Source organism: Dendronephthya gigantea, unplaced genomic scaffold, assembly GCF_004324835.1.
Source record: "Dendronephthya gigantea isolate DGI-Jeju-01 unplaced genomic scaffold, DenGig_1.0 000034F, whole genome shotgun sequence".
In the NCBI taxonomy this organism is placed as follows: Eukaryota; Metazoa; Cnidaria; class Anthozoa; order Malacalcyonacea; family Nephtheidae; genus Dendronephthya; species Dendronephthya gigantea.
In genome coordinates, this window is record NW_021163044.1 from 408,348 (window position 1) to 430,321 (window position 21,974).

At 37.9% G+C, this 21,974-nt stretch overlaps 3 protein-coding genes across 6 annotated transcripts; 2 read left to right on the forward strand and 1 right to left on the reverse strand.

The window, feature by feature from the left end:
• The first annotated feature begins 20 nt into the window (after positions 1 to 20).
• Positions 21 to 2,849, forward strand: LOC114525296. The gene is made up of 4 exons (XM_028546548.1): positions 21 to 251; positions 1,341 to 1,511; positions 1,872 to 2,118; positions 2,249 to 2,849. The coding sequence occupies exons 1-4, from the start codon at positions 111 to 113 to the stop codon at positions 2,461 to 2,463; spliced, it is 774 nt and encodes a 257-aa protein (XP_028402349.1). The 5' UTR covers positions 21 to 110; the 3' UTR covers positions 2,464 to 2,849.
• LOC114525294 (lethal(3)malignant brain tumor-like protein 1) lies at positions 2,841 to 20,381 on the reverse strand. Of its 3 annotated transcripts, XM_028546544.1 has the most exons (20): positions 20,325 to 20,381; positions 16,047 to 16,122; positions 11,805 to 11,920; positions 8,950 to 9,103; positions 8,313 to 8,835; positions 7,770 to 7,937; positions 7,159 to 7,424; positions 6,922 to 7,009; positions 6,719 to 6,807; positions 6,353 to 6,605; positions 6,193 to 6,275; positions 5,869 to 6,100; positions 5,645 to 5,727; positions 5,233 to 5,458; positions 4,746 to 4,985; positions 4,516 to 4,654; positions 4,272 to 4,424; positions 4,142 to 4,194; positions 3,746 to 3,990; positions 2,841 to 3,660 (listed from the first exon to the last, which is right to left on the reverse strand). In XM_028546544.1, the coding sequence occupies exons 5-20, from the start codon at positions 8,545 to 8,547 to the stop codon at positions 3,547 to 3,549; spliced, it is 2,667 nt and encodes an 888-aa protein (XP_028402345.1). In that variant the 5' UTR covers positions 8,548 to 8,835; positions 8,950 to 9,103; positions 11,805 to 11,920; positions 16,047 to 16,122; positions 20,325 to 20,381; the 3' UTR covers positions 2,841 to 3,546. The 3 variants fall into 3 exon arrangements, with proteins under 3 accessions (XP_028402345.1, XP_028402344.1, XP_028402346.1); XM_028546543.1 differs by lacking the exons at positions 16,047 to 16,122; positions 20,325 to 20,381 and adding an exon at positions 12,222 to 13,099; XM_028546545.1 differs by lacking the exons at positions 16,047 to 16,122; positions 20,325 to 20,381 and adding an exon at positions 12,222 to 12,843 and having other exon boundaries at positions 6,922 to 7,006.
• LOC114525295 (zinc finger protein 681-like) lies at positions 16,420 to 21,927 on the forward strand. 2 transcript variants are annotated; one of them, XM_028546547.1, is made up of 3 exons: positions 16,420 to 16,540; positions 18,185 to 18,623; positions 20,862 to 21,926. In XM_028546547.1, exons 2-3 carry the CDS (start codon positions 18,215 to 18,217, stop codon positions 21,182 to 21,184), a joined length of 732 nt encoding a protein of 243 aa, XP_028402348.1. In that variant the 5' UTR covers positions 16,420 to 16,540; positions 18,185 to 18,214; the 3' UTR covers positions 21,185 to 21,926. The 2 variants fall into 2 exon arrangements, with proteins under 2 accessions (XP_028402348.1, XP_028402347.1); XM_028546546.1 differs by lacking the exon at positions 16,420 to 16,540 and adding an exon at positions 16,640 to 16,937 and having other exon boundaries at positions 20,862 to 21,927.
• The last annotated feature ends 47 nt before the right edge of the window (positions 21,928 to 21,974 follow it).

The following is a 21,974-nucleotide window of genomic DNA, read 5'->3' on the forward strand; positions in this document are numbered from 1 at the left end:
CATCGAAGAGCGTGGGCGTGACGTTTCTTCTCTTTACTTCGATTCTGAAAGTAATATTAAAATTTGTGCGAGGATTTGTGGTCAAATACGAGGGAATTTAAAACCCAAGGATGACATTTGCCGCAGGTAGTATAGCTGGTCATCATATGATGCATGAGATGGACGTTGTCACGAAAGTCGCGGGTAAATTACTGGAGATTCAACACTCGCAGTATTTTGATCGAGCGTCGGTGCTCCGGCGACCTTTAAAGGTGGGTACCATGGGTAAATGTTACACAGTTTAACGAAAAATGCGTCCGAAGGAACGACGTCACTCATTCAACAGACGGCAAACAGTTCAACGAGTTGCTATACTTGAAAAATATCAGCGATTTGTTTAATTAGAAATAAACTGAGGAAATAGATTTCCGTGTAGTCAATGACAGGTGTTATTCTTTAATACAACCCGATATGGTTCTAGAATCTATACGTACATCAGAGTTCATTGTAGTATGAACAATGAACCTTTATGTCCACATTTTGTTTGTCATTCATTAATGTCGAAAACAACATCTATTTCTGCAGTATATAATCGGAATTGAAATAAATAAATTATCGTTAGAAATGACGTTCATCGATTTTAAATTTGCTCCATCTGTGCATGTTTATAGACGTGACATTTAAGTAAATCAATGCTAAATCTCCTGAAAAGTGTCGTATTTTTTCATTTAAAAATAAGTAAAAAGTACCCAACGTATTCTACAAACACCTTTAACGTTTTGAATCATTTGCAATGAATAAATATTTTGTGAAAAAGTATAAAATAAGAATTGAAATAATTCAGTTCTAGATCTTGCCTCTAACAACTTTCAAACAGCAGGTGTCATATTTTATTTAAAAATCGCGTATGTTTTGTGAATTTGTGGCTTTCAGCTTATTTTTGAGGGGTTGTTATTATATTTGTTGTTGCTTTAAATGATTTTATGGAGACAAAGGCATTTAATCCTTTGAATTAAGCTGCTAATGATCCATATTAAAGTATGTAGGTCAATACATGACACGAGGCATTAGACAATAATTGCATAATGAAAAAACACCTTTTAAAAGAACTTGTGAAATTATATTCTAGCAGTTACAGTCTGCTATGTTGATTTTTGTTAGATAAAAATCTTATTGACAGATTAGAATGTCTGGAATTTTTATATGCCAGCTGCAATTGTTGAGGATGATTCCTGAAAAAATCATGTTCACTTGTTTCAACTGTCTTATATTTATAAAAATGGATTTCTACATTTTTCCTTGGTTTAGAAGCCAAGGCCCAAGTGAGGTGTAATTAAGTGCTAACTCTGATATCTCAATAGCTTTCACAAGCATACTGTTTGCTCTGGCAAAATCAAGAAACAGGCGATGTGGAAGGAAGACAAGGGTCTTCGCGTAAACTTGGAGGATGTTTCTTTGCCGTATTGGTTGACCTGATGGCTTTGGGCAAAATTTCATTAGTCAGCGAACACAAAAATAGTCTTGCTGTGCAGGTATGTCACAGCAAATATTAGCCTGCAATGCATGCTAGAATATATTGTTTGTCTAATGCTAGATGGTCCCACCATAGTGTCTAGTCACTTATCATGCCCAGACATGCACTACAGGCCCTACAGTACATATCTAGTGCTGGCCAAACAAAACAATGTGCCATTGAATCTTGTTAGCTTTTTTGTTAGAATTCTTGTTACTTTAGCTGGCAGTGTATTGGACCCAATGTGCCATACATACCTTAGCATTTAATTTAACTCCAGAAAACCTCCTAAAAGAGTATTGCTTGTCAGAAAGTACATAACAAACCAGCATAAAATAATTATCTTCAGACATAAACAGTACTAAATATCTTGCCTTAGGTTGTTAACCAAGAACAAACAGGAACATATCTGGACAGTGTGGTGTTTGATGAAATGGTGAAATATCAAAATAAACACCCAACAAAGAACAAGGAAGTGTCGGAATATATATTGGAAGCTGTTAAACGAGATAATGTGGATAAAAACTGTGCAACTTTGACACTTGATAGTCTTGTTGAAATTGATATACTGGACAAGGAACAGAAGATGTTAGGACTTACTAAGAAATACCCAACTCTAAAATTTGGTATGTTATTATGAACTGGTAATTATACAGGAGAGGAGCACCCTGATTCTGAAGAAGCCTCAAAAATCACAAGAATAAGAAGCCATGTAGTATTAATGTTGTTACATGTCTGTATTTTTTTTCATTTCAGAACCAGAGAACTCACTGAAACATGAAATCTCAGAGATTCTCTTGAATTTTGCAGCACCTGATTCTTACATGCGTTGTTTACTAACAATCCTGAGAACATCAGACAAGCTATACCTTACCTCTGATCCTCTGCTATCAAAATATTTCAGCAAGGCAGACTATGAGAAGAAAGTCAAAGAGAGGGTTGATGTTATTTCAAATTCTTGGTCTTATTGAAAGAGCAAAACTTGTATTAGATTGTTAACTACCATCACGTTGCAATTCTAGCAGGATCGAGGTGCACAACAAATACCTAAATAATTGTGCTATCACTACACATATGGTTTCAACAACTTTTCTTCTCTAAATATATTTTATGTCAGGAAACAAACATTCCCAGATACAGTATTTATAAATGATGTTTCCTCACAAATTATCTTCACATGAAGTCACATTGTTTGCACCTAAATGGTATTTCTAAGTGTTTTCAAAATGTTGAACTGGCAGCATATGTTGCTGCTGATATCAGCAGCAATTCACAGTGTAATATAATTAATTTGATAGAAATATGTACAGAACTTTTACGAAAGCATTTTTATTAAAATATGAACTACATTAAATGTTACTGAATATGAGTACACAAAAACCCAAATTGGACTGGTTCTTGGAAGAAAGAAGACACTGAATAAATGTAAACGCTGATTTCACGTGCACGCTCAACGTACCTATTTTTTACACAACTTTCACAGAAGATATTGCTTCATCGACTTGATACCAGGGATGCAAGAACACGATCCAAAATGAGAATAAAATAATTCAGTGTTGACGATTATTATTGGCATATAAATCACATTGAATATCAATTTCTAACTACACTACATTACACAATATTCCCCCTACAATTAATACAATAATCGCGCTATATACAATGCTGAAGTCACAAAAACAATTGCAACATGTGCCAAAATGATTTCTTGGAAAGTATAGCACACAATCTGGCACCCAAAGATAAAAGAATTTCAAAAGAAATGTCAAAAAGCACTCGAAACTTAGAGGATGTCAGCATGCTTGTTTTAAATATACTGGAGCAAAACCGTCCTTTTCAAAATAGTAAATAGTGTTTAAAAATTACTCAGCTTACGCAATCTGAATAATCCATTCTAAAACGCTAGTCTCTGTTCAATTGGGAAAAAAGAGCAGTCACCTAAACAGATTATTGACTTATGATTATTTCACTGCTCCCGAAACTTTTTCTAAACCGATATTTCAAAGTTCGTTCTTCCACATATGCTGATGGATTTGATAGGTCATCGTTAGTGGTTATAGAAACTTCAGAATACTGCTGTAAATTTTGACAGCAGGTCCAAGTTTGATTTTCAGTATATTAACAATGTCTGCTTGCTGAAGTAAGAGGAACGCCTCGCCATCAATTTGCTACAGAGAACGAACAGGATGTCGCAATTAGTAAATTAGAAGTTGTATGATGGATGCTGTGATGCATGAAGTAAATCATCCTTACCTGATCAATAAAGACTTGGGCTTGATTTACGCAGCCAATCGACCTGATATGCTCAGCCACTTGTTCGCAAGTCCAGCCCAGTACGATGTTTCTTTCGCTCGAGCGAGCGCCGTGGTTGATATGTGGACTAATGCCACTATTATAAACATTGTTATACAAACTAAACGATAGCAAGTTCTTTGAAGACGATGGTGGACCACCACTACCTCCTGAATTATTCACGAAGGGCTTCATTCTCGACCCATCTAAATAATACAACAATAATCAGGATCTTAAAAGCCAACCTTATACACTAAATAATTCTCCCAGGCAGGCCGAAAATCGTGTGCCAAGAGGTCTATTAGTTACGAGTAAATTTCGTAGAAGGTTAAACTATGTGAAAACCATCAAGCTTACTTTCGACTTGAATTCCCTGGTCGTGTTTGCTTCTGGTTTTGTACGAGGGCATTCTTGACGAAGAAAATACAAATCATTATTGTTTGTTTCCTAATGAGCAGCAATTTCCAGGAATTTATTCTGTACTTACTCTGGTTTATTGGTGCTTCGTGTTGTGATGATGCTGGGTCTGGACGATTTGTGACCTTTCATGAATGTCTTCTGATAGCTCGGATGGGATTTGGGGAGAATGGGTTTGTACATCTTCTCGCGATTTACTTCATTCAAAGGACACCCAGATGCACTAGAGAGGAATGAAAACTCATTGTAACAACCTCACAGTGGATTATATAATGTTGCCACGTGTTATACGGCATTAACTAGGCTGGACTTACCTGTGGTGTGTGCTGAATCTTCCTGTAACGTGACCATTGCCGTTGCAGCCTGGAGTTGGACATACTCCCAGACCAGCGGCATAGCCTGGTGACGGAGGTTTGTTTTCTGTCGTTGTAGTATTGTTGCTGTTATGATGAGCTAAAACAGAGTCGTGAAAATCGATTTTAAAACTTGGATGGAATACGAAGATTTATTAAAAGTATAATTAAATTGTAATAGTTACACGAACCTTTCACTTTGCTTTGCTTCCCGAACGAGTTCTTGCGTCGTTCGTAAGACCAATCTGAATCTTCAGCCATAGAATTTGCAGCCAGACGATCAACAAGACACGATTCCTTGCTGAGGTTCTGGAGGGAATATGGACAGCCAAACTGACTGTGATGGGTCGTGTACTTTGCACCTTTGACATGCCCGATACCTCGACAACCAGGCGTTGGACACGCCACTGTGTTCAGCTTGTCTGCACTGGCTGAAATCAGGATATTTTTATGATTAATGCTACTGATTTTAGTTCGGACAGAGAACACCCGATTGCATATAACTAACACAACGATGTTATCGATGAGGCATTGATATTTTAGCAGAGTACATTAACTTAGCAGAGTGCATTAACTTAGCAGAGTACATTACGTGTTTCTGATGATTATTACTACTCAGTATTACTGTAGGTTGATAATCGAATCCACCTGATATGCGGGTTTGCTAGGTTTACTTACTTATCGGTGCTTCCAAAGGATAGTTGCTCTTTTCACACCATCCTTGCGGGTGAAGATCACTGGAATCAGAATCGAACCAATCATCGTAAATCTTATCCCAACCGTCAAACGTTATCTTCACTTTAAGACCATCGATAGCGGAAATTGTGCCGACACGGATCAACGATGGATTACGTTTATCGACGACTTCGAGTTTGTGACCGACTTTAAATGAGGTCGGCGCACGCTGCAAGAAGATATTTCAATCAATAAACACTTTGATTGGGAGAAAAAGGAGACAAAATAGAGGAGAAGAGGGATCATTAAAACTGGATACTCAGGATACCTCGCCCACAGTTTAGAACTGGTTAAGCAATACTACCTTGATTTAAAAAAGTTTGAAAATACAGTAATTTTAAGGGGTTATACTAACGTGTTTGAAAAGATCAGCTGATGCAGCTTTGCAGCCCGTAGCTCGAAGATACTGAGACCAAACAAATGTGTCGACTTCATCGTCTGTTTGATAGAAATAAACGAATAAACAACTGAATAATCTTTCACTGTAGAACTCCGGTGTGAAATAAAATCCAGATCACGATTAAGAGCATGGTAGTAAGAAAGCCTGGGTGATCGAGTAGCCACCATTAGTAGTCTTACCATTCGGTGGTGTTAGTCGTCTTCCTTGCGAGTTACACCAGCCCACAGGGTGGATATACGGACAATCATCGTTGCACCAATAATCATAAGTGTCATCCCACTCATCAAAATGAACAAGGAAACGATTTCCAAGCACGTTCGTCACCGTAGCAACGCATATCAAATCAGGGTTCTTGCGATCTATCGCCTCGAGCTTCATATTTTCTTTGAAGCCATGTCGCGTTGGAGATGGCTGAAGAAGAGGTGAGAATGTTTTCAGTAAACGATGGGATTTTTTGATGGATGTGATGTACGAATTCAAAATAACAGGTCAGATGGTTATACCGGTTTGAATAAATGATCAGGCGCTGCGATTGCATTCGTGTCTTTGAGATACTTTTCCCAGGAGAAGTTACTGGCCGTCATGCCTGAAAAAAACAAAGCAAAGAATGAGTTTCACGAGGACATCACGTGTGCTTGCACGTGTTCCATGTAGAGCGCTTACTTCGAGGTGGATGCAGAATCTGGTTATTCTTCGAGCACCAGTTAACAGGAAAAATGAACTCCGAATCAGCGTTCGCCCAGAAATCATAACTTTCCGACCAGCCATCAAAATGCATTCTCAGGCGAGCACCTTTGACTTCCGCCACAGTCACAACACAGAAATAAGAAGGATGCTTGGGATCTATTGCTTCGAGCTTCATATCTTTTTGAAATTCATTCGCGGGCCCAATAAACAATTCCTTGCCAGGATTTTCCTGTGGTGAATGGAAAAAGGTGTCGAGGATAAATTGATGGAAGTAATTCAATTTCAATCACGTCAAAATATCAACATAATACACTGTTTGTAAAAACTTAGAGAGGCACACACCTGCGCAAAGCAGCTAATATCAGCAGCTTGTGAACTCGTTTTCTCCAAGTATTCTGCCCAGTTGAAAGGTTTTGGAGGGTTCGAGGAATCTGAATGAACAGAAAAGTCATAGCTGAAAGGAAATCCGTGACGCGCAAAATCCTAATCACTGGTATTTTCTCTTAACGACGAACAATTTGCAGTTGAAGACAGCGAGGTCTTACCCATGGTAGCGTTGAAATACTCCAGTTTTCCCTTAGTTTTAGCAGTTCCCGTCGTCTCTGTTCCACCATTTGTAACAACTTTCATCTTCTAAACGAAATGCTCGTTCTAACTACGTGGTAATGAATGATCACGTCTCCTCGATACAACTGCTAAAAGACCCCCGCCCCATGCAGTAAACTAATGCTTAATGCAGGCTCATTATAGTTTGGTTTAAACATTCGAAATGCACAGCATACCCCATTCATCGAAGATTGTTTAACGATGGTCAGTTTTCTGCCTTTTCTCTTCTTTCTTTTGATAACCTTGCCATCGAGAGCCTTCCCGGTTCTGGCAGCTTCGCGACCCTTGTTTCTGCGTCCTGTGTACACACCAACGCAGGTCAGACCACAGAAGCGACCAGACGCACCGAACTCTGAACGTAAGCCATATTTGCCGCAGATTTCACAACAGCAAAACTCGTCGGAGTCTGGGGGACCCTCCAGAAGCTTCTTCGACGAGTTTTCTGTGGTAATTGAGATCACACGTGAGTTTTACTGATTTGAAACGAAACTCTCTGTCCTCCGCTAGCAGAAGGGGCATTCTAGCTCACACGAGACAAGGGGGTGCTCAGGGTGGCGGGGTAATCAGGGTGAAGGGTGCAAGATAAGCCAGTGCAAGGTAAATTAACAGAATGTGTGATGACTTTTTCCCTGAGAAGACAGTCACCATACATTGGGAAAGTTTGGTGGATATGATTAACAGGGGGAACTGGGAGGGTGTGAAATTTGTAAGAGTCCTTACAGAGCTCATGGTTAACAAGGTATTACCAAAACAAAAACGTATACACAAAAAAGTATTTTCTCTTTACCTTCATCTTCTGGATTCTTTTCACCATTTGGTTGATTAGGTGATGGTTCTTTCTTTAGGTTTTTATCAGATGTTGATGTACTGAACTCAACTGGCTTTCCATCCTCTGTTTCAACCGTGCTGATGATCTCCAAACCAAATTCAGTCATTTTGAATTTCAGTTTACTACCTAAAATTCAAAAATTAATCTGTCAGTGTTTTGGCAATGGACTGTCGACATACAGTTAATCAGCTAGCAGTCTGTCGATTAATTGATTGGCAGATCTAATAGTTCATTTATTGGTCAGTCTGATATTGCATTGATTGCCCACAGGCCAGTATTTCAGTTCATTCATTGGTGAGCATGTTATTCCATTGATTGGGCAATGCAACTGTTCATTAATTGTTCAGCCAAGTTTGCTTTCAAAAAGCTGAAATTTCCTGAACTTTTCATCATCTTGAACTCAAACTTGCAAAGCCAACTCAACGTGGATTTCCATAAATTATGTTCAACTTCAATTTTTAGTGTAAAGTAAAGAGGTCATTAGTTCTTCATCTTCCTAACCTGGCAAATCAGCATAACCATCTTTCCAGTCCAACGCAGAAAGAGCATGATCACTATGAGCTTGTTCTCCCTCACCCAAACCATTCGGTTTTACATCAGCATTTCCTTTTGCAGTGGGTACATTGCTAACCTGGCGCACCTTTCCACCCATCAGCTCACGATTCGCCATTGCATTCATTGCATTCATCGTATTCACATCAAAAGGTTGTTTTTTAGGAGCGATATTTTGATACATGGTACTGTTTGGTCTACCAGGTTTTGATGGTGAACTGGAATGTACTTGGAGGTTTAGGGTGTGTGGATGTACTGGTGGGTGATGTTGTGGGATTATTGGAATGAACAATGGATGCAAATGAGCTTGATTGTGGACTGCTTGTTTTAAACGATGTGGGAGTTATATTTTTGTTAAGCTCATGAAGTTTACTTAGTGGATTGTTTGGTGACATGTTATTGTGTATGTTCGCCGTTTGTGATGGTGCTGATGACATAGCTGGGTTGTGGTGTATTGATGCCACAGGGTAACCTTAGGAAAGCAAAAAATGTATATAATCCAACTATATACAGTAATCCTAACACTTCTTGATCAATAAACTATGATCTTAACTAGTTAAACTAACTAAAAACAAAAAATTCATACCATTTTGTCCATTAGATATAGTTGGTTCTGTTTTGATTTTTTTCATTGGTGGTGTGTTAAGATTTGGATCAACCATAATCTGTTTTGGTCGTATCTCCCTTGCATAGCCATAATTTGTTCCCAGCATGTTCTTGTTTGGTCTGTTTGGTGACATCTGTATAAAAAAGTAATAAATATACTGTTAATATACTGTTACACCAAGGTTTAGAGTAACTATACTCCAAACAGATTGTAAATTGTTCAGCATTTGCAAACTAAACACAGAATATTACAATACATAACTTCAACTACATTCTACTGCTTATTTAGCAGACAAAATTAAAATTGGTTTTCTAACTTTCCTTTGAGTTGAAAAAAATAAAATGATAGCAAGGCAGCGTTTTTCAACAATACAATTTTTAGTTGAAAAAGTCCATTACATATAGTGAAATTGAAAACGTTTAATTCGCCATAATTAATATTTTGTAATTTTACCTTTAATTATGGCTAAATAATCTGGTATTTCCAATTAAGGTTTAAATTTCAAAAACTAAATTTTATGAATTTAAGGCGATTTTCAACAAGAACAATATTTCTAAATGAAAAATTTTCCCTCACAATAGCTCATTAAAAGTCGCAGGAACGAACTAAATTACAAGTTCCGTCTAATATTGCTTTTATTTATTAAGTAGCAACAAAACAGAATACAAAATAGAAAATTAAATTCTAGCGTAACGCAGTAATTTTGACGTCAATTTGGGTCGTAATTTTCCACGAAGATCTACAACTTTCGGAAAAAACGCCCCGGAAAACTTGCTTTGTTTTGATAATAATTATTTGAGCATTTCTTCAGAACCGTTTCGGTTATCAAACATCAAAGTGGATTTGTCATTTTATATTAAAAAAAAACTGGTTCTGAATTACCCCAAAAATATCCGAACTTCTATTCTAGGCAAAATACTATTTGAAGTTATAGACTTATAGATCGAGGTCTCAGTAATTAAAACCCGACCAAACAAATTAATCCTCTTTTTTCAGATGAAGTTATTGTTATGCATTTTGAAAAAAAGACTAAGCTTCTTTTGTTTGCATAAATACGCTCGAGTTGCCAAATTATGTACGCATAAAAGCAGAATAATATAGACATTTTTTGAATTGTCGATATTATTCTAAAGAGAATTAGAATAACGTGAAATGTTGCAAATATGTTGCAAATGTTCTCATTGAGAAATGAGAATTCGGACTAAACTTTAAGAAAAGGAATTTTATACCAGCTGTTTGTAAAAAACAACAAACGAAAACGAAATGTATACAACTTACATCAGTAACGCAGAAATCGAGAGGGGCATAAAGCGACATTTCTCGCGACAAAAAGCAAACTTTCCGCTTTCAGTCCTGAAGAAGCAACGCTACATTCATACCTATTTTGAGATAGCACGTTTGAATCCCACGAGTTTGCAATGAAATGTATAAAATCCCGGCAAATTGCGGTTTTATATTTTAAATGTAAATTGAGGTCGTTTCTCGCCACTCGCATCATGTGACCAGATGGTATTGATTTAAAACACCGCTTTATCGTGTTTGCAAAAACATTTCTGGACATCTATATAAATTGTTTGCTTTTAGTTAATTCACGCTGATATTAGGAGCAGAAGAAGGCCAAAGCCTGATCTAAAAACACTAAATTATAGCTGAGTAAATTGAAACTGACAGCTCTGACCTGAACCATAGTTAGAAAACTATTTCTACGAGTATGATAAATGAATGTTATATAACAAGGCAATTCTAAACCACTTTCCGTGTGCCGACGCGGCGAAAACGGCCATTGAGACTCTCTAGACATTGCTATTCCGGTCTTTTCAAAAGAAAACCCACTATTATACTGATTGTATAAGGCGGTAAAAACAAACGAAATCGATCTTGCTATGAGTCGAAAACAAGTTAATATATTACTGCCAAAAACGAGTAAAACTCTCAAAATTTGAATTACAAACTAGGCAGTTTCGCTTCTTATCAACCATCATCATTAACACTATAGGACAGGTCGGCTTTTGTTTCTGAAAAATGTAAATAAGACATAAGTTCTGGTAGTGTCGTGGTACAAGCCATTTTTACATATATGTAAAAGAAAACACGCTTGGGAGAAAAGTATCCTTGTTTTTACCGCGTTTTCACATAGATATTTCGATTGCATTCACCTTGACGACGAAAACAAATACTTGTATGTGAAAAGTGAATATTGTTTCGAAACGCTTTTGCAAGGCCGTACATTTTGCCGTGGGTTGGCTTCGAGTGCATTGTCAAAACACAATTTCTTTCAAGTATAGTGCCTTTATAAGAAAGAAGAATAGTTTCTCGTCGGATAGACGAAATCTGGAACGTTTGAGGCTGATTTTCAAACGAGACATGTGGCATCGTGCAATGAAACTCTATATCCACGCTTGACAGGAGTCCATCGAAATCCTGCTTTGCATCTCGGCGAACATGTGAAGCGATAGTGTTAAAACTCTCGCTAAACACGCTTCGGTTTGCCGAAAAACTAAAGTTATAAACTTAGACCCACGTAGATTATCGACCATTCTAGGGTTTCTTAGGAAAAACATATCGAAATATCGACAATTTAGGCATGTTTTTATTAAAGTTATGAGCTGCGAACTCAACCATCACGCCAACGCCGCGTTAAATATTCAAAATATATTAACTTGCAAAGTTGTTCCTGAAAATTGGCTCAAATTGTTAGTATACGTTCCCTCTTTCATTCGAAACTACCCAAAACGATTCGAAATGGTCTGCCTTCTGTTTTCGACCTAAATTTACTGTCATAAAGCTAGAGAAACCCAAAGAAAATGATCAAACTGCATGACCATATACTTGACCTCGACAGACTCGTGTTCCGGCTGTAGCAGTCGGCTATTCTTGTTTTCATTTTGCCCATCAATATTCGCTTCTTCCAAGGAGGCCATTAGATTCACTTTGGAAATCATTCGAAGCTCTAAAAGGTAACAAATAAACGTTCTGTGAGATAATTGCTACATTTGGGGAGCGATGTCGCAAATTTGAGACGAAAACGAGATTTGTGAAACAAGCTGTCTTTTTCACCATGAACATCATGGCTGACTTATAACAGAGGGCAAAGCCTTCACTGATTCTGTGAAACTGCCCCAAAATCAGGAAAAAAATCGCGAATTTCGCTTGAAAATCGGAGGCCTCGTGAAGGCAAAAACGCCAGAGTGGCTTTTGCTAGGTTTTGAAAGGTTTTTAACGACGAAAAATGAGGAAAACTAGATACTCACCAAAAGAAACAACTGCTTTGTGTTTCTGCTAAAACCCAAGTTACTCTCAGGGGGAGATGCATTCAAGCTTGTCTGCAATTAGCCAATCAGAAGCGGCCAAACACGCGTCACGTGACATGTTTTATTATTATAACAACCTGAGAGGCTAAAAATCGAACACGAAGTCAAATAGACTTGCGTCGTTTTTTTCCTTCAGAAATCAACGTATTTTTCAAAATAAGCACACTTAAATATCATCACAATACACCGCAAACGATTTCTTCCTTAACATTCAAACGAAGTTGTGTTTTGAAAGAGCTTTTTCGGGCGGTTTTGCACAGGTAAAAGATGACCTAATTGAATTTCCGAACGAGGTCAAAATACAATACGTCACGGTTCTTGACAAAACTCTTGTTTGTTCGAAGAAATTGTGACTATCCTCACAATATTTAAACCAATGCAAACAGCAGTGGTAGGTAGATATGTCAGTCGTTCAAACCCCCGAAATTCCGTCGAACGAGCGGCGACAACTCGTTTATTTGAAGATACATAAAAATCCTCAGTTTGCTTTTCATGTATATGTAAGACTCAACAGGTCACAAAAACTAAAGGGGAATATCAATGATATATCAGTGGTGTGCTTATTTGCTTTTCTTTTTAAAAATGTAGATAATTGCCAAGAACAGAAGGCTTAGACAAAATAAAAGAGTCATTTCAGTTCATTACGAAATCTCATGGTTTTTCCAATCAATAATTTCGCATGGACAGAAAATAGATTTAAAAAACGAAGGGTTTTTTAGTCAAACAGTTTAATAAATTTAAATTTACGAACTACATGGGTAAGATGAGGCAATGAAATGCGATTATCCAGAGCCATAATGACCTGTCACGGAATGCTGTCAGAATTATTGTCAGTATTAAATGCATTCCAAAACTTAAAGTGCCACTAAATTTGAACAGTTTAAAGTAGACTAGCCGGCACGTATATTTTGTGTACTCTTGTATAATTTATGGTCAGGTCTTTATGAAGAAACATATCTTTAATTCTAAGTGCCAAGACAATGCACAAAATTTTACGACAGAACGGCTAAGTGTTTTACATAATTTTTTTTCAAACTTGAGCATGGTGTATACAGATCTGAACTGTATCAATTTACACGTCTACACCGTTTAGATTTCTCAACACAGATTTTTGGACAATAGCCAAATACAACAATCTGAAGAATGAATCGAACAAGAACACTGTCATTGGAATCCAATATACATTCCATTTCAAATTAATTTGCTACATTTTCGTTCGATATTGCGTGGCGAACTTGCTCACTCGCAATCGTAGCGACAAATTTATGCAAGTTTACGTTAGGATTTTGAATAGGAAGTAATTTGTGGCTAAATTTAAAGGGTTTTTAATACTTATCTAGTCGTGTATTCTGGTAAGAACAAAACGCTATCAAATTTGCGCTATTTATAAAATTTATATCAGATACACTTACTTCAAAGTGATGTGCAAGCGATAAATTATGCTCAATCATGAAGATACAACCCGAAAATCGTCTTTTAGTTCTACAAAATAATGCTGCACGTATCTCATGAATGCACGATCGACACATTGGTTAAATTGAAAAGGAGTACTGAAGATTTAGGCAAGGGACAAAATTACTACTGCAAACTGGCCTGGTCTTATCGTAGCACCCCGTCGAACTTATAGTGTTGTGAAATAGCGGGACTAGTTTATGGTCTCATCAGTTCATCTTCGTGTAGATCCTCAATTAGGATTCCAAATAAAGGGTATTCGCGGCCATAATGTGTGTGTTTTAGCTACGGCCTGTACAGTCGCGGTTAATAGTACAGTAGACCCATATGTCCATGTAACCTTTGCCTACACATTCACTTCCCAATTTTCATTTTGACACATTCCCAACTCAATGACATGGGAAAACGTGCTTCGGAGGAGTACCACTGCTGTGCAAACATCACGTTTCATCACGACCACGGCTAGAAATATTTCAAGCTCGCGATCTTCTTAGAATCGTTTCAAGAATGTCGGCATGTGCTGTTGTCATGAAGTTTACATAAAGACGAGTAGTTTTCAAACTTAGAGTACAGACTACAGTTCAGCCCAGGTTTGACCAGGGCTGCGACGAATATATTCATCTACTGGTAAAGCTACTTTTTTGTGTGTGTGTGAGACATCTTATTTGTTGATCTGTGCAACTCAAGAGCAGTGGTTAAATCTTAGAGAAAATCGTCGTCATGAACAGCTCAGCATCTAACCACGCTCCTCATATTTCACCCTGGAAACACGCGAGCAGAAGTCCTTCTTTCAAAGTGCAAATTTTAATACCTTAAACAAAGACGTCACCTGCTGTTTGCAAGAATAATTAACCAAACAAAGAAAAGGACGCATAGCGATCACAATTAAATACTGAATTCGTGATTTTACTGAGACAATGATTTAACGACGCCTATAAATACAATTTTAACAACTGATACGATGTTTTTCAGTAGAGCGGACAGTAAAAATTTTGATCAGTTCGCTGTGAATCAGTGAACGGATATTTCAATCTGTCAATTTTTATGAAATTATTCAACTAGACGATATTTTCGGCATTATCGAGAGTTTACTTTTTTGTTTTGAAACTACTTTAAATGTCGATAAAAATGTTCATGTTGTTGTATAAATGGTTTGATTCTAATGCAGGACCGTTGAGAGCGCTATTTCTATGGCGAAAATACTTCGCTGGCCATTTTCCCAAACACACAAATCGCGCGTTGTTGTGACCGAGTCCAATCTGTCATTTGCAGTCTAAGTCCCAGTCACTCCTGGACAATGAAATATAGGAAATATACGATCGGGAATGATTATTTAAATCAGCACCTGAGTGTAAATGAAGATCAAGAAAAAAACACCAAATGATCTCTCCCAACATCTACATCCCCCCGTTGGCAATCGTGTAAAAGTATTGTATATGAAATAAATATAAATTACTTTTGTTTCATCGCGCTAAACCTCTTTGTTTTAAACAGTTTGAATATTAAATATATAACTTTTGATTGGCCTAATCTTTGATATGTATATTTTGGATATTGGCATTGCTTTCTTTACCGCATTTTTCTGCTGTTCAGTAACTTTCGTGAAATCAGCTGAAACGTTTTTCCTCGAGTATAAAAAATACGACCGATGAACTTTCATTTGTTCATTCTGCCGATAAGAGCGAGGTGATATGCGTGTACGTTGAATATTAAAACAGTTCTTCACCGTGTTCCGGGCAGTTGACTCTCTCAACATTGGCGCATAATATATCAAAGAAGAATAATCATTCTTGACACTTTATAACTATTCCAAACCATTTTTCAGCTATGTGTTAAACAAGTTTGCTTGTTGTCATAACTCATAACTCTCTCGACAGAACTCAGCAAAATATAATTCTCGTTTTACAACGCCGACTACTTGACGAAGTCAAGCACACAATATTAAAGTATCTTGGCTAGAATCCAGAGTTCGCCAACAGCGTCATTGAATTGATGTTCCAATGCACGTTGGGTGAACAAGATGTAATATTGTTCACAATGGATCAACACGAGTCTCCTCAATATCGCATCGTGAAAAGTCATAATGAAGAAAGTCTCGACAGTTCTTCCTAAAGACATTTGTTTTTGTCTGAAGTGTTTACATTTGACGAGAACTCGTAATGAACATTTTTCACTCATTCACAAGATCAAGTTTCGTCTGCGTGTTCAACGGACTCATCCACGCGTGACATTCGCGCACAGAAGCAGCTAGAGTACATAATCTCCCGTCGGGGGTACCCTACGTAAAGACAATACTACCTAAACCTTACCGACCTTATACTTATTGTCTTTTCCTGTTTGAATTTGACGGAGGAATCCATATTGTATTGCTCGTATTGATTTCCAAAATCTGCAACGTAATATGAGGAAGTTACATCGCAATTAATATGAATCCAAATGTGGTCAAGATAATAAAAAGTATACTCCAGAGTTGCAGTACAAGCTGTAAATATATATAAAGCGCACTGGTCGGTATTTAGATGTCATTCAGGACGGTTCTTGTTCTGAATAGTTTCAATATTTTCGAAGATAAGAACGCTGTTGAGCCAATATACCCAGGGATTACAGTTCGTTCCCCCCACCCCTCCCCCCCACGGAAGTATAGTGTAAACAAAGGTAGGCGCATTAATGTACAAAGACAAGCGATCGCGTGAGGTCAATACCAGTCGACTTATCACGCGAAACAATTTCACAACCGCCTGATTAACTACGGCACCTGAACGAACCAAAGCAAGACAAACGGGATTCTTCGTCGACCTTTTGCCAAGGTAAGTCATCACAGCTGCACGTACAAGTGAAATGCTTGCACTTTTAGCCATGATCTCATTCGATGATCGGGCGATTTTCAAACCGAACGCTATGAACTACACACGACAACGCGATAATCTCATGTTCGCCCGGCAAGGGATAGCGTTCCTTGTAGGGCTGGAAATCTGATCAAATAAGCATGTATATCTACACGAATGGCCTTCTAGCTTACTCAGAGGCCAGGTTTAAGTGTTGAAGGCCAGAAACCTCTGGTGTATTCGAGGAATTTTGCGTATTTGGGAGTACGCCGTTGTCGAGATATCAAATTCTGAACTAAGAGCACCTGGTCGATAGAAACATTGAATGAATCACTTGACGGCCGCGAATGGCGAACATGTCTTGAGATCGCCACAGAAGGTATTACTGAGTTTCGTGACAGCTCTGAAATAAGCGAGCTTGTAGCGTGTTTTGCGAGCAGACTAAAGGGTTCGTGAGGTGTCTCTGACGGCACCTGGCCTCTATTGTAGCTGTGGTCAAATCACAATAAAGGCGCCGCATCGAGTGCTCGCTGAAACTCGAAAAAACGCACGTTGCCTCGTGCTTTCGTATGAAAACCATTTCCCGTAACGCTGGACGACGCTCATTCCCAACCAGGCCTATTTTGGGCCGCTCTAGGGCGGTTTTAAGCACTGTTCTGGCGTACACACGCGAACAAAACTCCACATGTTGAATATTTAATTTGGACCAGAGATTCGCAATTAACACGACGAAGACACGCGATTTCTGTTACCCAAGCAGGAAGAACTAGTTGAAAACCCATAACCCCGAATGTGTACCGTGTTCACAAGCTAAATTCATTAAACTAGGCTGCTAGTAACACTCGCTAAGCTTCAACAAGCGGACATACGATATATATCGTAAAACTAATGGCGGACATTATTTATTCATAATGCTAGAATAATTATCTATGTGTCCAGGTGAAATTTACGTTTTTACAAAAAAACAACAAGCCGTTTGTTTGAAGTGAACAAGATAGGGTTTCCCTAAGCGTAGCTTAAGTTATATCTCGTATTAATATTGGGATTTATTCCGTTTCTGGCGATCTCTTAGAGTGGCGCGCTCGCTGAAATGGCGTGTTAGATATTGAGTCATGTTTGTACTGTATATAAATCGCGTTTGTACAAATTTGCTTTTAGCGTTCATTGTTGTTGAGTTATAGAATACATTCCGAAAAGAAAGCTTTTTCCACGAACATGCGTTCGAAAAAGAATAAGGCGCTTTTCTAAGAAAAGCCAGGAAAGCGCCACAGTTGAAATGAAAAGTGATATTTAGGATGGCAGTCAGTAGCGGCTTAACCGGGCTTACACACCGACGTACACAGCCGGGCTCATTTCCTTTGAACTAAATGACACATGTGCCAAGCGACAAGCACTCGAAAAGACAGGCGCTCGAGCGTATGATATTCGTAATGACTCATCTCGCCCACAGACACAGTGCATTCCGCATTTCACGATCCGAAGCGAAAGTTGGAAGTGCAAAAATGTCTCACGAGATAACGAAATCGGCATCAAAGCGAAAACTGTTAGCCGCGAAACTGCCCCCCGAAGCGAAAATGCTCAGCATTATGAAAAGCAAACATTTATTTGCGTCTGCTTTGATTATAGAGACTAACTACGGGAAAAAACTGCTGGAATATGAAAAGCGAAGAGTACGATACAGAATATACAAGCATCCAAGAGGCACCAGAGATTGAGGATAAGCCTGTGAGAAGAACATATCCTGCTTTCATTGAAGACAAAACCTTCCTTCCAACATTCAGCCTTTCAACAAAAGCACAAGTCCTGGATGATGAAGAGGAGGATTATAGTGAGTTTACACTAGCAGATCAACTCAACGACAGTCCATCATTCGCCTCAGATGTCCTTGATGAAAGCGAGAGATGGCATGTCTGTCATAAATGTAATAAAGTATTTGGAACGGCCAAGGAGTTGAGAAGACATTTACCTCGCCACAAGATATCGAAGAAGGTGTACGAATGCGAGATATGCTACAGGACCTTCACTCAGTCTAATCATCTCAAGCAACACATGCCTGTGCACTCAGGTAAGACTGAATTATAAAATATATTTGAACGGCCAAAAGGTCGAAAGATTGAATAACTTGCTTCGCGCGCTCGTATGCTGTGATATCTCTTACTATTTGATATCGACAGGATATAATAAGATATTACAAAACGACTCGAATTACAACAGTCAATAGCTAGAGGGCTCAAGGTGTCAGTTGCTTATACGACGCTATCTGACTCCTGAAAGAGATACACGCTTATAGATACTATACACAGCATGCTTCTCGGCAGTGTTGCTTCGTAGAGACCTAACCGAGACAAGATGTTCACTCGCGCGGTAGCCAGGGCCCAGGTATGAACAAACCACCGGTTTCAGCCAATGTTAGCCGGGATCCCTCTAATTCACACAAAGACGTGAAACACTAACGTTAATACACAGACATGTTAGTGAACTGCACATGCACTTTGTACCGGATTCGTGGATTGTTCAACGGTCGATGAAGCTTCAGTGAAAAACAAATCATATTCCCCTTCTTTATCTTCTAAGTACCACTAAAGACTAAAGGATACTAGAATTTTTCCGCCTACGCTTTCATTGCGAGTCGTAAATCAAACGAAACGAACGACAACAACCACAGAAAGCGACACGCACGCACGGGCCAATATAACAATCATAGGTTATGTGCTTGCCAACAAATTATATTATTTCTTTTTAATTTGAGAGAATTGAGCGAGCACGACACCAGCTACCGCGCGCAAAATTGATATGTCGAGTTCTGGACAAATTGAACTCTTTTTTTTCGTTTTTCAAGTGCGTCAGGATAGCTTCTTTAGTGGGAAAGTTTTCAATTATCCACATGCTGTTATCCCTCCCCACTGACAAGCTGCTAACATCTGATCTAACTTAATGAGAACCCGAAGGCTAATTGCGAGGATGTTGACTCATTTAAACAGATCCTATAGCATTCATGTGTGTATCGTTTCTGTCTTAAAGCAATGTTCAGCGATCGTATGGGCTCAAATTTCAATTCTAAGGCATTTCAACGCGCTAATTTACTCAGTTTGACCCAATTCACGAGTTAATTTTCCTCTTGTTTGGTCTACGGAAGGGAAAATTGCAAATAACGCGAAAATACACACGATACATCCCATATCTGGTAGTTCACAAAGCTCTTGTTTTCGTTGCCATAATGTGGGAAAAAATCAAAAGAAATAAACCAGGCGACAGGCAGCGTGTCATCTTAATGAATCATGTTTCATTTTAACATTCCTTTTCACTAAGATTTTTTCCTTAATGCTGAAAGATTCTGGCCAGGATTTCCCGCAACGCAATTTAATAGCTTTCAACATTGTTTTTTTGTGAGTTATATTTTGAGATACGGATGTCAGATATGCAAAAACCTTGTAAAATGAGAGCAAAGGTTTTTGTAAATATTTGCAGAAGGCGGTTGACTCCAGTTATTGTTATTTTAATGAGCTGATAAGACGAATATTTTGGCCTTACTAAATTGCCAACAAACACTCAAAATAGCCCATTGTCACAGACCTAGTGCTTTTGTGAAGGAAAAGAAAGGAAAGACAATCTAAGAATTACTTTCTGTGGAGTTTTAGGTATTTTGAAAACACACTACTGTCTACTAGAGATATCTCCATCCAATCACAAAATTGAACCAATTTGATTTCAACTTTCAGACTATATACCTATATAAAATTTAACTTTCAAAGTTCAAACCACATACCTGCTGTTTACCATTTCGGAAAATTTCCATCTCTATCACCATGTTGTTTACTTCTGATTTCTCATAAACCTGGGAAACAGAATAAAGCAATGACATAAAAACCAGTACATCTTATCAGGTTGTAATGACAGTACTCTCATAAAACACTCAAAAGCCCCCTCACACTACTAGAAGTCCCACAGCTAATGGTATGATTGATTTAAGAAAAACTATTCAAAATCAACATAGACAGGCTGTAATAGAATAGCTCCTGGGTGATTATCACCATCTTACACGGCAATGAGCAGGAATCAACTCCCAAAAGACGTCTGGTTAATTAAACTGTAATTCCCAATACTGCTGGCAGCATGCCCAATTACAAATGTGCCCCACTTTACCCTGATCCTAAACAAAGCTACCAAACAACGGTGTATATGCTTGTCTTATCAACAAGTTGACTTAAAAAACAATCATCCCGCACTGATTGTTATTTAATCATCTGGTGTACTACCTGTGTCCGTCATATACGAGACCAATCACTTTGCTATTTTTTTACAGGGGAGAAACCCTTCAAGTGTCCGCAATGCGACATGACATTTACAAGATCAAGTAGTCTGACACGACATCAGATTATTCACAGTGGGAGTAAACCGTACCAGTGCAAAATATGCTCAAAAGGTTTCAATAGGAATGGAAACTTGAAAGATCATATGTTCACTCATGCTCAACACAAGCCCTACAAGTGCAAAATCTGCGCTCGGGAATTTGTCCAGTCCAACAAGTTTAAGTCTCATGTGCAAATGCACGCTGGAACCTCCCTTGAGGAGTGGGCAATGTTTAATGTGAATATTACCGACGAAAGTTTGAGGGAGTCACCGTGAAGGAAAATGGATTTGTGGCAGGAAATGATCGATGAATGAATGGTTGGTTAAGAGAGCATGTCAGGATTGTAACGGGTCAAACATGTTCAGAAAGCTCCTTAAAAGCAGGGACACTTAGGAATGAATTTGGTTTTGCAAACAAGTTTCTTGAACATGCATCACTAAATTAATCCTAAATAAGCTAGAATTAGATTTCTGGATAATTTGTTGCAGTGTACCAGAGGATGGCCAGTTGTATAAAGCTACGTTCTTCATTCTCAATTCTAATAATTTTGCTTCCAAATACAAGATTATTAAATCTATTGAAATGAATTATTACCACCATTTTGAACCTTGTTGAGTTATGTACAGAAATCCCAAAACAACACTCAGTATTTTCATAAAATACAATACAATGATAACTGCAATGAATGTAAGCATTTTTATTTTCCAACATTCTAGTCATTCTTAATAATGGCTACCTATATAAAATCACTGTGATAAAGTTAAACTTGTAAATAATAATGCTAACATCATTACCATTGAATTGTATTTTGTACAGACGTGTCTTAAGTTATTAGCTGTGTGTATAATATTTATACAAAACATTAGATAGTTATAAATATTAGGGGAAAAGAACATATTTAAAACGTTGGAAATATAGCTAGACTGTAAATTTGTATGAAATGAACTTTAAAGGAAGATGTATTTTTTCTATGTAAAATTATATTAAATATATAGGCTTATTGTGTTAAATTTCTTTTGAAAATGTGAAACAGAGTGCATGTAAATATATAACAATTACATGTAA

Bases quoted from the DNA above. Each gene is read 5' to 3' on its own strand.
- LOC114525294 (XM_028546544.1), bottom strand. From the start codon at position 8,547: ATGTATCAAAATATCGCTCCTAAAAAACAACCTTTTGATGTGAATACG. The intron at 5,459-5,644 runs GTTAGTATAACC...ATCTTCTTGCAG, and splicing joins CAGCTGATCTTTTCAAACAC to CGTGCGCCGACCTCATTTAA. The intron at 4,986-5,232 runs GTAAGTAAACCT...TCCTGATTTCAG, and splicing joins TCCTTTGGAAGCACCGATAA to CCAGTGCAGACAAGCTGAAC.
- LOC114525295 (XM_028546546.1), top strand. From the start codon at position 16,884: ATGAATCACTTGACGGCCGCGAATGGCGAACATGTCTTGAGATCGCCA. The intron at 16,938-18,184 runs GTATTACTGAGT...CTTTGATTATAG, and splicing joins TCTTGAGATCGCCACAGAAG to AGACTAACTACGGGAAAAAA. The intron at 18,624-20,861 runs GTAAGACTGAAT...ATTTTTTTACAG, and splicing joins ACACATGCCTGTGCACTCAG to GGGAGAAACCCTTCAAGTGT.
- LOC114525296 (XM_028546548.1), top strand. From the start codon at position 111: ATGACATTTGCCGCAGGTAGTATAGCTGGTCATCATATGATGCATGAG. The intron at 252-1,340 runs GTGGGTACCATG...ATATCTCAATAG, and splicing joins TGCTCCGGCGACCTTTAAAG to CTTTCACAAGCATACTGTTT. The intron at 1,512-1,871 runs GTATGTCACAGC...ATCTTGCCTTAG, and splicing joins AAAATAGTCTTGCTGTGCAG to GTTGTTAACCAAGAACAAAC.